This window comes from Dipodomys merriami, unplaced genomic scaffold (assembly GCF_024711535.1).
Source record: "Dipodomys merriami isolate MVZ:Mamm:240054 unplaced genomic scaffold, mDipMer1.0.p SCAF_29, whole genome shotgun sequence".
Lineage (NCBI taxonomy): Eukaryota > Metazoa > Chordata > Mammalia > Rodentia > Heteromyidae > Dipodomys > Dipodomys merriami.
The window spans coordinates 12,280,544-12,298,669 of record NW_027204381.1 but is presented as its reverse complement, the minus strand read 5'-3'; the positions used below and the strand labels follow the sequence as shown (position 1 = coordinate 12,298,669).

General features: G+C 40.3%; 1 protein-coding gene across 1 annotated transcript in view; it reads right to left on the bottom strand.

Annotated features, from left to right (window-relative positions):
- Positions 1-745: 745 nt before the first annotated feature.
- Snx19 (sorting nexin 19) overlaps positions 746-18,126 on the bottom strand; it is a 44,495-nt gene continuing 27,114 nt past the window's right edge. The window contains exons 9-11 of the mRNA XM_070038352.1: positions 4,463-4,647; positions 3,138-3,225; positions 746-2,209 (exon numbers count right to left, since the gene is read on the bottom strand). Coding sequence (XP_069894453.1) covers positions 2,077-2,209; positions 3,138-3,225; positions 4,463-4,647 — 406 coding nt within the window. The 3' untranslated portion in view covers positions 746-2,076. The remainder of the gene's footprint in view (positions 2,210-3,137; positions 3,226-4,462; positions 4,648-18,126) is intronic.

Genomic DNA, 18,126 nt, shown 5'->3' with positions numbered 1-18,126 from the left:
CTTTTGCCTGAACCTGCCACCCAAACTTGGCAAGTTTTTTGAGCAGAGAGCTAGGTTTTGATTATTTCCTTGGTGATATCTATTATTTCCCTCCTGGGTAGAAGTAGGATGTGAGGACAGCTTATCTATCTGGGCCAGGTGGAGTAGAGGTGGGGTCTCTTACATAATGTGAAATTTGAAGAAGTTGTTTGGATTGGAAGTGTCTAGAGATTCCTTAGAATTTCTTGACAGAGATTTCATGGTGTGTCAGGTTATCAACGGAGAGAATCTGTGTCACATCTGAGTCAGAAACAGCAGAATGAAAGCAGTACAGAGAGCTAAGTACATGTGAGGGGTAAGGGTAGGGAGAGCGGGCAGAAGAAACTAGGACTGTGCAGTTCCACCTACCCAGAATACCACAGTCTGCCTGAAGGAGCCAAAGGATCTTCTGGCTGGATTTGTAGCCCTGTAGGTACTCAGGCCATGTAGAAGGCTAAGCTACTTTGGTCTATGAAAATCTAGTGAAGAAGGTACTTAAGAGCACTCAGAGCCTTCAAGTCACTGTCATAACTAACTCTGAAGGACAGAGAGGGTCATGAGACACTATCTCATTCACCTTCTTGCCTTTCAGCAAGAATAGCACACCTAAGCCTCCTAGTTACATCAGAACATAATTTATGGTTAAGAGCTTACAGACCAGGCTAGGGTAGGGTGCAGGAAGGTAGTGGGGTGGGTGGTGGGAAGAGAAGTAACATGATTTCACAACTTTTTCTTCTATGACAATTTTAATTGTGCGCTCATCACCTACTTCATAGTCTTTGAGAACTTTGACGCTGGTCTTGATATCCAAGCCCATGCTCAGCAGTCTTAATTCCAGGCAGAAGGTCTTCAAGTGGGAGAGTCTCATGCACCAGGGGAAGAGGTGATACTAGAGGGTTAGAGGTCAGTCATGGTTTCCTGGTAGTGCCCGGACAAGGCTTTTACTAGCTACACACCAGCATTTCACAGGTAGCAGTGCTTCCCTTTTGACTTGCTGCCTGCCTTCTTTTCTGCCAGCAATTTTAGTGGACATTACCTCTGACGGAACACTTTTACTTTCTCAAGTCTTAAGGACTAACTTGATCCTTAAAGCCTACAGGAAGTCAAGCAAAGCCCTTTAAGTCTGTTATCATTTTGTGTTCAGAATAAAAGTTTCCTGCCAAAGACATGTGGACAGAAGTCCTCTCATCTGGGTTTCTATCCTTTGAGCATTCTTAGCCATGGAACAAGTACTTTTCCTTTTCTCTGGAAACAGTGAAGCCCAGTATCTAAGTTGCCATGTGATTTTGTTGAAGATAGAGGGAAAGTTATAAATCTTAAAACTTAATGGCTTTTGGGTGGGTGTTAGGAGGAAAGCTTACAAATGCAATCTGTGTTGCAATTCCTTTCAGGATAGGGTGTGAAGGGTGGGTGGATTTACCAGAGGCTTGGCAGTTTTCTTTGAAGCTTTCTGAACAGGAAAAGTGTAGCCGTCCAGGGAATCAGCCTTCATGACAGCCTCAATAAGGCTGCTGTGTTGGAAAACAGCCCATGAGCAAAAAGTCCCTTGAGAAACATTTCCCTCTCCTCTTCTGGAATTACTAACTAGGTAGGACCCAGAGGTCTGACTGTAAAGAGTGACCTCAAATGAATTTCAGTTTCCAGGAAAAGAGAATCTAAGAAGATTATTTTTTCCTCCAAGGAAACTGAGCTATAGTTCTATCCAGAGTTTGTGTGTTGGTAGCTTAGGCACATGTAGGTACAGGGCTTGGCTGTGCAGTCTTAGAGGGAAAGGACAGAGGCAAAAGGTGCTCATTCTTCTAATTCACAGTGTTGCTTTCCAAAACATAGAGGACCTAGCCACTAGCAATAATCCAAAAACCACAACAAAGCTATGGAAATGGATACACATGCGATTGATAGATAACCCCTGCCACCTGCTACAAAGGGTAGAACTGGGTTTGAAGTGGGGCAAGGATTGAGCTGCCTTGCTCAGTGGATTAAATGTCCTGACTGGTGTCTGGATAAATGAACTACTCTCCTTTCCTAGTCTTTGAAGAATGCGTGAATGACCCCCAGTTACGGGGAAACACTCATCCTTTTGGGGCTGCCTGGGGTGTCTGAGGCTGAGGGGGCTGTGGCAGATTCTTCAACAGAGACACTGAGATCCAAGAATTCCAGAATGATGTCCCCAAGGCAGTAGATCAAATGTCTGAAAGAAATGGATAGAACAACTTAAGAGTTCAGTCAAGAAACACAAGATTCTGTTTATAATACTTATTTTCTTTACCCACTTACTCATTACCTTTTCAGCAACAGTCTGATGAAGTGGTTGTTGAGCTGCTAAAGGCTACAACCCCATCAAAGGCAAGAAGGGAACTTTTATAAAGGGGACTTTTATAAAGTACCATTTCTCTGTGGACAGTGACATTAGCACATCAGTACTTCTCTGAAGAGCTGGGAGGGGAAATCACTGGGATGGCATGTTATTGACTACGGTCACTTCTAATAATAATCACTATAGATTTACAGGCTACTTTACATTCAGGGGGCAAAACCTGCACCAAGGAATTGACTTTGATGTAGGGTTTGAGAAAAGAGTATAAGAACATTCTAGACTTTCCCAAAGCATTCCAGCTTTAAGGATGGAGTCTGCTTCTTGTAAATTATTCAAGGAATTGCCACTCAGAATTATCTGATTTCAATCTTATTAGCTTTAGTATTTCTTTTTAAGTAATGACAACTCATAATATCAACACTCATCACAAGTTTTCTGTGAGGCTGGGAACCAATGTTGAAAGTCAAGGTATGTCCTGTGATGTACAGGTCAGTGTGTGGTCTTGCACATTAATAGGGGCTGGCAGATGTTGGAAAGATCTATTATGCACACTGAAGTTGCAAGCCTGAAGTTAGCAGGGCATTGTTGGCCATTCATACGGGTTCTACAGTGAGTTCTGAATACAAATAGCTGGTCTAACAGGAACTTACTACCATGGCACAACCTGCTCAGAAGCCTGAACACACGGATTTTACTTAGTGGACATCAGACAATGCAATCAGGAGACCAGACAGAGCAAGGCACGTGTATAATCACATTCTTCTGGATGTTGATGGTGGTGGGCATGCATGCTTCAGTTTACCTGTTGATGAGAGGTTGCTGCAGTGACTCTAAAATGAGATTCCAGCTTAGCCGGCACTTGTTCACCCCCAGGATTTCTACCAAAAAATCTGATGAGGAAAAAAAAAAAGACAGAACTTTTGCATCTCTATTGAAACTTCAATCTCAGAAGAATGTCTCCCCAAAATTTCTGCCATTTTACATAGATAGGTGCTTTCTGGCCTAACTCCAAAACACACAGCCAAATGATGACTTCATAAACTAGAGAAAAGACAATAAAAATGTTCCTTACGTTAGGTATCTAAGTAGAAATGTGCTTTAAGAAATACTCTTTGGGCTGGGAAGGTGGCTCAGTGGTATAGAGTGCTTGCCTTGCATGCATCAGGCCCTGGGTTTGATTCCTCAGCACCACATAAGCAAAAAGAAAAAAGCCGGAAGTGGTGCTGTGGCTCAAGTGGTAGAGCGCTGGCCTTGAGTGAAGAGCTGAGGGACAGCACCCAGGCCCAGAGTTCAGGCCCCACGACTGGACCCCCCCCCCCAAAAAAAAAAACCCAAAACAACAAAAAAAGAAATACTCTTGTAACCTGCCACAAAAGTGCAGGTTACTTCTGTGGCTCAAGAGAGAGTTGTTTCCTGGTTACTAAAGCTGTAGGCAACAAACTGCTCTTTCTCTTCCCTTTAAAAACAGCACATAGGAAGAAAATGCTTTCGCAGGTCTTTTTACTATTGCTAAGTTGTAAGTTCTGGAGGACTTACAGTCTTTCCCAGTCCCCATAACCCCATAAATTGGTAGAGAAGCTGACATGTTCACTGAACAGGAATGCTTCTGAGACTACTTCTGTAGATACAGCTTCCTTAGACCCAAAGAGTTTTTTGCTTGTTTGTTTTTTTTCCCTCTAGTATTGGGGCTTGAACTCAGTGCTTTGTTCTTGTTCAGCTTGCTAGCTCATAATTGGCACTCTACCCACTTGAGTCTTGCCTCCAGCCCTGCTTTTTGATAATTGTTTTGAAAATGAAGCATGCAAACTTTTCTGCCTGGGCTTCCTTTGAGCCATGATCCTCCAGATCTCCTCCTGAGTAGCTAGGATTTCACAGGCATGAGTACCTACAATTAGGCAGGAGTTTTTAATTTAAGTATCTATAGTATTCTCTTCTGGTGCTTAGTATGTAGCCAAGGTGATCAATTCCATTTCCTTGCAATCTCCTGAATGAGGGATAAAAGAAATTTCAGCTCTGACTATTTTTCTAGTATCTTAAGACTTTGAGTCGAGCCACATTCAAGTACAGGGTAAAGGTAGTAAAGTTATAAGACCTATTGTATTAAAATTCACCCTTTCATCTGATTACCTGGCAGTATACTCATCAGGCTCTGTAAAGCCTGTTTCCTGGTAGCCACTTTCTGCTCCTGAGTCCTTATAGGCCGTGGAAACTTAGGCAAAACACCACCAGGCCAGATGGACTCCTGAAGAAGTTGAAGGTACTGCACCCAGCGCTGTGGACATGTTAGATTAGCCACCTGTACCTCTAGCCACCTGTGGTAGAAGAGAGAAAGAAGTGCAAAAAATCTCACAAGGAAATGGAATATAAAACAATGCCTCTGTCACCCTCCAGGTCTCATGTGAACATCCTAACTGTAAAGTGGTGGCATGAGGGGATTATGTCATAGGTAAAGCCATGGTCAATGAGGCCAGTGCTCTTATAAAAGAGACTCTTTAACCACATGAGAATATAGGGAGAAGATTGGAAGTCTATGAATGAGAAATTGAGTCCTCAGAAAATACTGACCTGCTGGTGCATGGGTCTTGAACTTCCTATCCATAAGAATTGTGAGGAACAGGTTTCTCTTTATAAGCCATCTAGTTTATGGTATTTTCTTATAGCAACCCTAATGGGCTAACTAACACAGCATAAATCATGTGAGCAATCTAAACAGGTCAAAGCAAAATCAGCACCAATTCTCAGAGTGGAAACCAAGTCACCTGAACTGGGATCACACAATTTGAAGACATGCAAGAGTAAAAATAGAGAATTTACAGAGTGTTCACTGTGAGCTTCACACTGTACCAGGGTTTTACAGAAGAGAACGTTAAAAGGGTCTCAGTCTCAAAGTAAGAATGCAATGCACCTAGCTTTTCCAGCTCTTGTCCAGGGAGAAGGATTATAAGCGTCTGAGTAACCTGAACACAGAGCTGTCAGTTAGGAGATTGGTGATTTTTATACAATCCTTTGCCCTCTTTTGTTACCTGACCTTAACACACTTTTTTTGTCTTGAGAAATGATTACATCTGCCCTTTCTCACAGTCCTGTCACTTATAAGACCCTCTTCTCTCCAGAAGTTGATGCTGGCTTTGTTGGCAGGCCCTACTTAATCTCAACTTCCTCAATGAAATTTCAAGCCAGACAGCTCTCCTCTTTAATACTCATTTGGCACTTAATGCTATAGTATAGGTCTAGAGCTGCTATATTACTTTGGAATATGAGTTAGGTTTACTTCTTCAACTAAATTATACATGTTACAAGATTTCTAGGTCCTGTACTTATTAACAATTTCCCAAAGTGCCTTAATGTTCAAAAAATGTTTGTTGATTGACAACTGTCATCATTGTAATGAATATTTTCTTGAGGGGCAGACATACTAAATCTGGGAAAATCTGGAACATGTTTCACTGTAATTCTTTATTTGTCCCTATATCCTTCCAGAGTGGTATGATCATGAGTTGAAGTTCAAGACCAATCTCTGGAGAATAGCATGGCTATGCTGATCCTGGACTGCCAACTACTTCTACTCATGCCAGAAAACTGTGATGCACAGCAGCTCATGCTATTGCTCCTATGCCCAAATTACTTGTTGCCCATTCAAGAGCAGAGGAGGCCGCCAAGGCAAACTTTATTTAACCTCCACTCTGCCAGACAGTCTGCATTCCGCTCAAGCTGGGCATTCCAGTCCTGGGGGCTGCAATCCCCCAAGTCCAGGGCTCACAAATGATTCTAAATATAGGAAACCTGAAAGGTAATAGCAGGACAAGAATGGCAGACATCGATGGAGATCAAGAGCGGCACAAAGCTGCTCTTGCCCAAAATAGCTATCACGATTGTGTCTGTTATTATTAGGATTGCATCTCTTTTTCACGAGGCCTTTCATTCAGCGAGCCTAAGCCACCTGACAAGAGGGATCCAGTAGCAAGAATTCTTGTTCCTGTTTATAGAAGAGGGTCACCAGAGGGAGGTGGCTATGACCACCTGATCGGGTTCTTTGCAGGGGATCAAGTGACTCAAAGGCTCCCTTCTCCATCTCGAACTACACACAACCACTGCACCTTCTACTGAGGTGAATGATGTGTTTTAGGTTCTCATTTAAGAGACTGTAGAGAGGGGCAGAGCCTTGCTACCCCAAATCTTCAAGGAATCTAGAGATTCCTTAATTCCTAGACTTTGTTCTAGAAACACAGCAGCCTGAATCAGCTGTAGCTCATTTTATCATCCACATATTCATAGATGCCAGTCTACCCTTATTTCTGTCTGGGGTCAAAAATGCCCATGATTCAAGTGCTTCAAAAGCTGAGCATCAAAGACTAAGCATATTATACAATCAGAAAACCTCGGTTATCTTTGGGCATAGCATACAGGAAAGGAGTCAGAGTCTTTCGAATTAACATTAGTTTATTAGTGGGACAGGACCTCATATTGCCTTATGACAAGGATATCCTCTTGGGTCTCTTCTTGGTGACAGATGTTAGAAGAAAAAGGAATTTTAGTATTTTGCAAAATAAGAATTTATACAAAGCTCTAAGGCTATAACTTCTCCAGCTCTAAGTGGGGATGTTGAGAAGAAAAGTCCAAGTCTGAAAAGGTAAAGTGAAGCATCTGATAATGAAGATGAGTCAGTAAGTCAAATTTGTGGGAAGAGACCAGCAGAACTGTTTATTAGGATTAACACCTCCAAGTAATATCAACTGCTAATGAAAGAAGTCACTCTTAAGCACTGTAACCCAAGGTACAATTGATCACCAGAAGACCCTGGAGGATGGTCCCAGGACTGTTGGAAATAGACTTGTAAAAACAGGCAGGAACCAAATAGAACTTCAGGGCTACAGAGAGGAGCAGAGATTAGAGAGTGGCTTTTCTTTCTGTATGAGAGCTTGAAGAGAGTCAACTTTCCTTATCTTTTCCCAGACCCTACAGATCACACACTTGTATTACAGTGCATCGCATTTAATACAGTAGCAAAACTCTTCTTTGGGTTCTTCCTGCTTGTCCTCCTCTAGAAAACAAATGCTTTCCCTCAGACCCTTGGCCTCAGTGTGGTCACTTTCTAGTTCTACAAGGCAGGCTCTGCAGTATACTGTGTGCAACCAATCTTTCTGGTCAACACAGCTTCTGGGGATGGTATCTTGTCTTGAACCATGACTACAAAGCCCAAATCAAGAAAATCACCTTTATAACTACCCCTTCTCAAGCTGTCCTGTTCCATATATATATACATATATATATATATATATATATATATATATACATATATATTAATAGCTCACATTTATGAGTTACAATCCAATTTCTAAGATATGCTTTATTATTATCTACAATGTCTTTTAAAAGTTTCAAATGACCAGATTTACAGATCTGGTATAATTTGCTGATATCTAGATATAAGCCAATGCCAGTGGACCTTTTTTTTTTTTTCCTTTTTGGTAATACTGAGGTTTGAATTGAAGGCCCTGACGTTGACAGACAGGCACTCTTCCGCTTGAGCCATACTCCCAGATCTTTTTGCTTTAGTTATTTTTCAAGCATGTTCTGGTATGTATGCCTAGGCAAACCTGGGACTGTGCAACTCTGATCTCTTCAAGGATGAGCCATTAGCTCCAGTTGCCAGTAGATTACTGATAACAAAGAAAATGGAGATTTCTTCAGCCAGTAACATTTTCTTTTTTATCCATTTTATCTTCCTTTCCTTTTATTCTGTCATTCTTTTCGGAAACAGAGCTTCATCCATACCTCCATCTCTTTATTAAACTGTACTAGGCTCATGCTTGTAATTCTAGCTACTCAGGAGAAGCTAAGATCTGAGGAGCTGGGTATGAAGTCAGTAGGGCAGGAAGTCTGTGAGACTTCATCTCCAATGAACCACTAAAAATCTGGAAGTGGAGCTATGGACCAAGTTATAGAGTATCAGCCTTGAGTGATAAGCTAAGGGACGGCATCCAGGTCCCTGATTTCAAGCCCCAGTACCAGCACAGAAAAAACAAACAAATAAACAAAAGAAAACAAGACAAACAGATCTATGTCCCTATAGCTCCCTTAAAGCAAAGGAGTGGAACTGATGTGTCACAGGAATGTCTTCACCATCTGTTTCTAGAATCTATATTCCTTATTCTGTCTGTTTGCTTATTTTTGAGACAGTCTTGCCATATAGTCCAAGCTGGTGTTTACTTGGGATCCTTCTTCCTCTGCCTCCTAAGTGCTGGCCCTGCTGCCATGCGGTATCATTCCCTGCTCACTTAAGCACTTAAACTAATGGGAATCTAAAGTTTCAAGGTGGATGGACACACATCATCATCATCATCATCTTTCCATTATAAACTTCATTTACCAAATAAAAATGTTATTGTTTATGTAATATGAGAGGCATGAGGTAAACATGCTAAAATAATATGGTAGAAATAGCCTCAAATAGTTTTGGTTTTATTTTTCAACACTGTTCCGGTTCTAATGTTTGATTTAGACAGATCTCTTCCTATTGTTATACTTGAATCCCTAAAGAAAAGGAAAACCCAAACCAGGTCTGTTCTGTTAAGCCATTTCTGGGATGGTTCACAGTACATAGAAGCCTTACTTCTATAGTTGGGGGGGGGGGGCACGGCGGGAAGGAAAGAAATAGCCTACTGCATGAAAGAACAGCAACAGATTGACACTGAGGTGTTTAAGAGTTGTTCTTATGCCAGACATGGAAGGAAGGAGGATCTGGAGATGAAAGGCTTGCCAATATATGGGGGGTACATTCTATTCCATGTTCAGAACCTGGTCTGAAATAGCTAGATGGAGGAATGAAGTAGTAGACAAAAAGGAGATGGTTTAATACCAGGACTTAAGATGGTGCTTCAAGATTAGCAGAAGGTCACTTCCCATTAAACAAAACAAAACAAAACAAAAACAGACGAATCAAATTTCATGAATAAAAGGAGAAGACTGGGGGAGATCAGGCTTAATCCAGATAACTAAATTCCCTCAACTTCTTTTGTAAGAGATCCGTCATGGCTAAGTGAGAAAGGGTCCTAAGTCATTGTGACTTAGAGACAGAGAGAAAATAGTCAAGTCAAAAATTAGAAAAATATTCCTAAGAGCAGTACTACTATTCTAACAAAGATACCTGCTGTGGTCTAAGTAACAAATAAACAAAAACTAGGTTTCATTCCTTGTAAGCTGGTAACCCCAAGTATGAATATGCCTCAGCTTTATCCTAAGGCACACTTGTGCCTTTGTACAGTTCAAAGAAAAGGAGAGAAAAATTTGCTTAAAGCTGATCTTTAACAGCCTGTTCTTGTGCTTATAGACAACATTTATCATTGTAAATGGACATACAGGTGCCATGAAGTGCTGCCTCATTCTATCCTTAGAACATGGTTTTCACTTTAACACCACTGACAGTTTGGACTGCTGGTTCGTTCTGTGGGGCTTCTTTCCTATGGGATGTTTAGAAGCATACTTGACTCTTTATCCTCAACTAGATGTTGGTTGTGACAATCACAAAATAGTTCCATATGGAAACAGCCCAGATGCTTAATAGATGAATGGATCAAAAAAATATGGTACTTACACACAATGGAATTTTACACAGCCATTAGAAAGAATAATAGTATGTCATTTTCAGGGAAATGGATGTACCTAGAACAAATCATCTTAAGTGAGGTAAGCCAAGCTCAGAGAGACAAATGGCACATATTTATTCTCCTATGTGGAAGCTAGTCTAAAATACACAAGGACAGGATAAATTATACAGAACTCTATGTATTCACACACAGTGAGACGAAAGGAGGATACTCTTAGAAGAGGAGTATAAAGGTACAATGCCTATGTGCCTCTGTTCATATAAAATATTTATCAAAATGAAAAAAAATTCTAGACATTGTCAAATGTCCCCTAATGTGGGTCCAGCCATTTCACACTTCCTTACACCTGGGGTCTTTTGGATCTAATGTATCAGGTTACTTTGTAGTGATTTAGCCTGGTAGCTGTCCCAGAATATTTTCTAAATTGTGAACTGAGTATCATTAGAAGTCGTGTTTGGGTGACTAGCAACATTTTAAGAAGTCAAAATAGAAATTCATTCAAACAGAAAATATGAAAGTACCCTAGAGGTTTTAGAATATTTTTGCTATGTATATATATATACATCCATATGACTGCATAGACCAGATGTTTGTGTATATCTGAATGCATATTTGTACCTGTTCAAGTATTCGTGACAGTCTTCCAGGTTTTCCTTATTGTGAATAGAAGTTTTCAAAAAAAAGTTTAAAAACACTGATATAGAATTTTGAGAAAGTGGAAAAGCACAAGCTATGAATTTGGCTTTCTGGAAACAATGTCTGTCTACTATACCTTGCAAAACAACATAGCCACATACAATATGAACACTGTTCTCTGAACCCCTGTCCTAGTACATTGTTCTGTGTATTGAATCATCCTCTCGAGAATACCACTCTACAGGGTAGAAGAAAAAGCAGATCTTAAGGGTAGGAAGTGGGTAATGTGGATTCAGGGCATTTGACATTAAACAAGTTGTTTTTGCCAATTTCACACCTGATAAAAGTTAACACTTCTTTTCCCATCTGATTCCTTTCCCAGGCCCTTGTCTTCCTGCCACAGCTTTCTTGTGTTTATGGACAGTCTCCCTGTCACTCTCAACTCAAGGCTTCTCTGTCCTATAACTAGGCAGACCCAAGTTACCCAGCTGTGAGAAAGTTCAACATTGCTGCCCTCTGAATGTGTATCTAGGTCACCATCCTTTCCTGCTCAGTGCAGGAGAAGAATGAGGAGGAAATGAACTCCAATGACAAGAAGCTTCTTTCTCCCAATGAACTGTAAAGTCTTTTTTTTTTTTTTTGTCAGTTGTGGGGGCTGAACTCTGGGCCTGGATGCTGTCCTCAGCTCTTCAGCTCAAGGCTAGTGCCCTAACACTTGAGCCACAATGCCACTTATAGTGTTTTTCTGCTTATGTGGTGCTGAGGAATCGAACCCAGGGCCTCTTGCATATGAGACAAGCACTCTACCACTGAGCCACCTTCCCAGCCCCAACTGTGAAGTCTTAAATGGCTCAGAATATGTACAATTTCTTCTTTGATTTTTAAAAAAACTTTTATGTTCTAAGTCATAGATCCATATCATTGAAACATGACCATCAAGAGAGGACTTAACCCTTCTTAATACCACAGTTTAAGACTCTGAGTTTCCTGCTTTTATATCTAGGCATAAACAGTCCTTGTTTTTTTACTAGTAATGTGTACGTTACAGATAAAAGCTTAGTACACATAACAGTTGATGGAATGTTACGTACTTTCAAGAAATCATCTATTGAATGTCAGAAATTATCTTTTTCTCCTCAAAAGACTTCACATAGAGCTCCCTATGACCCAGCAATCCCACTTTTGGGCATTTACCCAAACGAGCACAAACAAAGCCACAATAAAGATACCAGTACGACTATGTTTATCGCAGCATTATTTACCATAGCCAAGATATGAAACCAACCCAGATGCCCTTCAGAAAATGAACAGATCAAGAAAATGTGATGTGTGTGTGTGTATGTACATACATACACACACAATGGAATTTTATGCCTCCATCAGAAAGAATGACATTGCTCCATTTGTTAGGAAATATAAAGGCATGGAAAAAATTATATTAAGTGAAGTAAGCCAGGACCAAAGAAACATAGGTCTCATGGTTTCCCTTACTTGCAATAACTAGTATAAGTTTAGGACAAGCAGAAAGGATCAAAATCTATGTACATATGACCATATAAGATGATGTTAAGTGAAATGAACCCCAAGATAGGAACAAAACTGTTTTTTTTCTTTCTTGCCATTGTTTCTAACATATTTAAAATGTACTATGTGTTTTTTTTGTTTCTTTTATATGTCCTTTCCCCACCCCCCTGGCCCCCCTGCCCCCGTGTGCTAAAATTTCAGTGCCTTCCACTACCAGTGACTTCAAAGAGGACTTTGTGGCTGTTCCTTATTCCTTATTCCTTCCCTAAAGTTGCTTGGGATATGTGGGTGCCATCTTGTAGTTTTAGATTATAAATCCTAACATTTCAGGACCTCTTTGAATCTTGATTTCTGTCATCTAGAAAATTAATTATTCCTATAAGATTGGAGATACTTCAAATTTACTGCTGAAAATAACCAAATAAGGTCTGAGCAAGAGCAATGCTCCATCACTAGAAATGTCTTCTCAGGATGGCATTATTCTCTTGTGCTAAAAATACTCAACCACTTTAAAGTAAGAATTAACTAGTCCAGGCCTCCCATGTCTGTCATAGTATGATAAAGGCCTGTTGAAATAATTATCGATATAACACCACTTGTTCCTTTCATTTAATGGTCTCACAATCCTGTTAAAGGACAAAAACCATGCTAATCATTCAAAACATACTCCTACTAAACACATACCACTTTCCAGGGCTCACTATTTTCCTTTCGGAGTGTTTACAAAACAAATACTTTACAATATGCTTCAGAAATTTCCAGAAATAAATGTCAGGGTCCATAAACTTTATCTGTTTTGGAAAAGGCAAGATATTTGCCCATCTCTGACTCCTTATCTCTCTCTCTCTCTCTCTCTCTCTCCCTTTCTTTCTCATAAATGTGTGCGTGCGCGCGCACACACACACACATATATGTATGTCAGTATTGTGGCTTGAATTCATGGCACTGTGGTTGTGTTTGGCTTGCCTGCTCACAGTTGGTGCTTTACCACTTCAGCCATACCTGCAGTCGACCATTTTGCTGGTTAACTGGAGATAAGGGTCTTGTGGGCTTTTCTGCTTAGGGTGGCTTTGACTCTTGTGACTCTTGATCCTCTGATCTCAGTCTTCTGGGTAGTAGGATTACAATCATGAATAACTGACACCAGTTATATTTTTATTGATTGCTTTGTGTTTGCTTAAAAGTCTTTCCTACCCAATAGTGTTCCACAACTTCAGCTTTTCTTTTGCATTTACTGATCACCATTCTTAGTTCTATGGTTGCTACATCTGCATTACTCAGTTTATGTCTCCTCTTTATTTTGTAATAGATATTCATCTAGAATCTGACCTTGGTTACTTGTCCTGGTTTTATTTAATGCTGATTTTCCCCTACTCTATTAGAATGATACGTTTAATTTGCCTATTCACTTACTAAATATATATTGGTAGAGCTTCTTATAAGTTACAAAAGAATTAACATTGTAAGGTTTTGAGAGCAGGGATCTGACTCATTTCATTCTACTATCTCCTCGGGCACATACTGTAATGTCCTAATCATATAAAAGCCATTAAATATTTGCTGAATATTGTTCCAAAACTATCAGGAATACCTCTAGTGTTAAATCTCTGTTATGTTCTTCTGTGAATTCCAGAGCCTCTCATCCATTTCTGTTTTCCTTTCTGAGTTGGCTGTTTTCCACAATATACAGTTTTAATTTTACCTAATTAAAAAAAAAATCCAACTTCTCCCTCCTCACTGGGTTGATAGGTCTCCTGCAGAGCATAGTTCTTCTGCTTGGGTTATAGCAGAACTCACGATGGGATATATCCTAAACCATGCCACTGAACATTTAAAAATCTTCCCTTGGAGCTAGGTGCTGGTGGCTTACCCTGGTAATCTTAGCTACTAAGAAGGCTGAGATCTGAGAATTGTGGTTCAAAGCCATACTAGTCAGGAAAGTCTGTGAGACTCTTATTTCTAATTAATTACCGAAAAGTTGGAAATGGAGCTGTGGTCAAGTGAAGGGTGTTAGCCTAGAGCACAACAGCTCAATGACGGTTCTGACACCTAAATTCAAGCCCCAGGACTGGTACCCACACACAAAAACCTTCCCTTGGTATCAGCTACACAGCTACTCAGTCCATATATTCCTTTTTCTTCCAAAAAGAGACCCACATAGAAGAAAAGGTGAAAATACTATCTAGGCTTTAACTTTTTATTTAGAATTCTCATACTGATTAAGTTAGAGATATAGTCCATGTCATCACTTATATGCATACAAAACAATGTAAATAATAATCTATTGATTTAATAGGCAAACACATGTTTAGCCACAATTTATATATACTGTTCACAAAGGACCATACCATGCTATTAATTATACTTCTCCAACCATGGGAAAACGATACAAATTCTTATTTTCTCTATTCCTTTGACCCTAGCCCCATATCACAGACTGTCCAACCAGTGACTACTTCTGGTTATAATGTTACATGGGCAGTTCTCACAAATTCATGATCTACCATCCCTATAGCTGTGATCTCAGCTAAGCCTCTTCTCATCTTATACCAATGAAAAAAACTCCCTAATTTGTTTCCCTTGCTCTAATTGTGTTCTTCAATTAATCCTTGATAGCATTAAGTGATTTTTCTAAAATTGCAAATGTGATCATGCCACCACTGTGTTTGTTTTATAAATTGCTTCCCATCAAATAGGGGACACATGCTTTGATCCTGGAATGACTAACAGGGCCCTGCATAAATCAACTACCATTGTACTTTCAGTATTATCTTCATCCATTCATTTTACACATTGCATATTCTGAATCACCCTCAACTTGCACCACAGATATGCTACATCATTTTACTGCTCTGCATTGAATGTTCTACCCTTCCATGTCTGCTGTCAACACCCCTGATTCTTTAATTCCCACTTCTGATGTCAACCGCTCTGAATGCCTTCCCTGGGCCCCTCACAATTGATTACTTTGTCTTTTCTCTGGATAATAGAGTTCTTTGTAAGGCTGCAGTTTTACACTGGAACTATTTATTTATAAATTTGCACCTCCAGTTGAATATCAAACTTCCTATAGTAGAAGGTTAAGGAAGGTTTTTTTTTTAAAAAATGTATTCCTATCACTTAACATAGTGGTACAGAATAGATGATCGATAAATATAAGTCAATTAACACGTATATGGGGCAAACACTGCTCTTAAAGCATGACACTGTAAGCTTTGCCAAGGATATGTGTCCCACTAAAGCAGCCAAAGGAAAAAAAAAGTAAGCTCTTCATTATTCATGCTTACGGAGAAAGGCAATAATAGATTTAAAAAAAACTGTGAGTAACACAGAAATCTTTGTGCTTAGCATTTCATATATATCTATATAAACATCTGCCTAGGGCTGGGAAGGTGGCTCAGTGGTACAGTGCTTGCCTTGCATGCCTGAGGCCCTGGGTTTGATTCCTCAGCACCACATAAGCAAAAAGAAAAAAGCCGGAAGTGGTGCTGTGGCTCAAGTGGTAGAGCACTAGCCTTGAGCTGAAGAGCTGAGGGACAGCGCCCAGGTCCAGAGTTCAGGCCCCATGACTGGACCCCCCCCCAAAAAAAAATAAATAAAAAATAAACATCTGCCTATAAACATTAGATTAAGTTTCCTAATGATCTTTGTTTAGGCTAATAGTAAAATTAAACTGTGGGCCAATATAGCAGCAGTAGGGTAGTAGATATTGTAAGGAGTATGTTGGGAGATTCTGGCTGATGAACATAACTCATCATGAGTACCCATGCAATGGGTAATTCACAACTAGTTGTGTATTTCTCTGGAAGGGAAGAGGTGGAAGGTAAGCAAATAGGTCAGCCTTGTTTCCTTTCTGGCACATTATAACCCTTCAAGAAATAGCTGTCAGCAGCCTGTGTTTTTGTTGGTTTTCCTGGCAAATATGTCCAGAGGCCAGAAGAGACTGAAAGTCAAAGTAAACAGAGATTATGGCGACTGTAACTCACACTGGTATTTTGGGATGTGAGTTTGACAGATGGAGTAGCACTAAACAGATTCTGATCCAGTACTTCAAACTATCGTGAAAGAAAGGAAGACAGCAGAATGTGAAAAAAGACCAAAATCAAAAGTCAGCTGCCTTTCTGAAAAATGGACAATGAAATGTAGATTGTATATTTGGGAAAAGTAAGCTCGATTGTAAGGGAGATCTCTAGACAGTCATTCAGAACTCTAACTAGAAAGTTTACCAGTGTGCCTCTAAAGACGTTCAGATCAGTGTTTTCCACCCTTTATCATGTTGTTATAAATTCATGTTAGTTTGATTCAGAGAAAACTAACCCAGAAAAACCACAAGCCTGTAAGCCTAGCTTGACCACTTAAAAGTTGAATGAGCTAACTTTTTTGCTTCCTTCTTTATAAGACAGACTAATTCTTCCCTTCCTTCTCTTCCGCTCTCCTTTCCTCCCCAGGAGACACTCCATCATTTGACTCAGTCCTTTCTTTCTTTCTTTTTCAGACATGGTCTGATACCTTCTTGCAGAAGACCAGCCCAGAACACGATATTCCACTGGCAACATAGTTAATAAAATGTGGAAATTAAAATTAATAAATATTAAAAAGTACCAGACTACCCCTCATCATCTGGTGATGATGATTCTCCCCATTCCTCCTGCATAGTTAGGATTACAGACGTGTGCTGCTATGCCTAGCTTGGTGGTTGAAATAGTTGTCTTGCTAACTTTTGGCCCAGACTGGCAACTTGAATGCTAGTTTTGCTAGGCCTATTAATTTATTGAAAATTATAGACACTCAGCACCCCCATTTTTGCATCTGTAGTCTGAGCCAATCCCTGCTGCAGGCTCTTTACAATCACCTTGGGCTCTAGGAAGAACAGGATTCACCTACAAGCACCACAGAAGACAAAGTGGCCCTGAAACAAGCAATGACATCATCTTATCATCTTTAAGAAAACAGCCAAAAGCTCAGACGACTACTTGCCAGGCAATCTGTTCTGGTTCAAATGGCAAAATGCTAACAACTTCTCTAGAACTCCTCCTGTGACTAAGCCTGAGCTAACAATTGTGATCTGTGGCTGTTTTAACTATGTTCACCTTTGTTATCCTCTGTGCTCAATTTTCCTACTTAACCTGAAGCAATGGTCTGTACTCTTGAAGACTGCTCAAAGTGTGCTACACTGCTGTCTTCCCATGGCTGCCATGTAATAAAAAGAAAAATCCCTTTCTCCATGTGTCTTTGGTATATGGGAGCAAGTGGCAGCACTCAACACGGGACTCGTGGACTTTGGGCTTGGATCTAAAAATCCTGTTTAAGCCTGGAATTGGGACCATCCTTAATGTCTGCCTCCCGAGTAGATGAGATGACAGGCTAGAGCCACTGTGCCTGGCTAATATAGGCCAATTCTTCTTTTGCCTTCTTCATAAAGTTTTCCTGATCAACTGAGAAAAATAAAAGCACCTGGCTGTTTGTGCACGTAATGGAGAAAAATATCCCCCTGGATCCCCTTAAGAATTCTATCAGGTGCAAGGAACTAAATGACAGCAGGATCCCGAGTGAGTTTATACTTCATGCCTAGTCTTCCTACCATTAACTTCAGCAGGGTCAGGGAAGCAATTACAGGACTAGCAAACCATTGGTAGTAAGCAACAAGACCTGTGCAGTTACAGGCAATATGAAGCCTATATTCCAGGATCTTTCCTAAAACTAAACCTGCATATTTGAAACAATGATATTTTTGCTGAAGAGACCTCAAGATCCGAATTGCCTCCTCAATCTTGGCCCCATGGGAACCTCAAGCAGGGCTCATTCTCAGTCCCCAGGTAGTTAATCCTGAGCCTGCCTTTCTCAGCACCTAGGGCAGAGAAGTGGCTGGAAAAGGGGAAGGTAATTAAAGTGGCCACCCATTTAGAAGAAAATTGAGCCTGATAGAGGGGAAAGGGCAGGGGAAGGGTAGTACTCCTTAGTGCTGGAGCACCAGGAAGTAAAGCAAAACACAAAGGAGGAGAGAAGGCAGTAATTTAAGTGGTT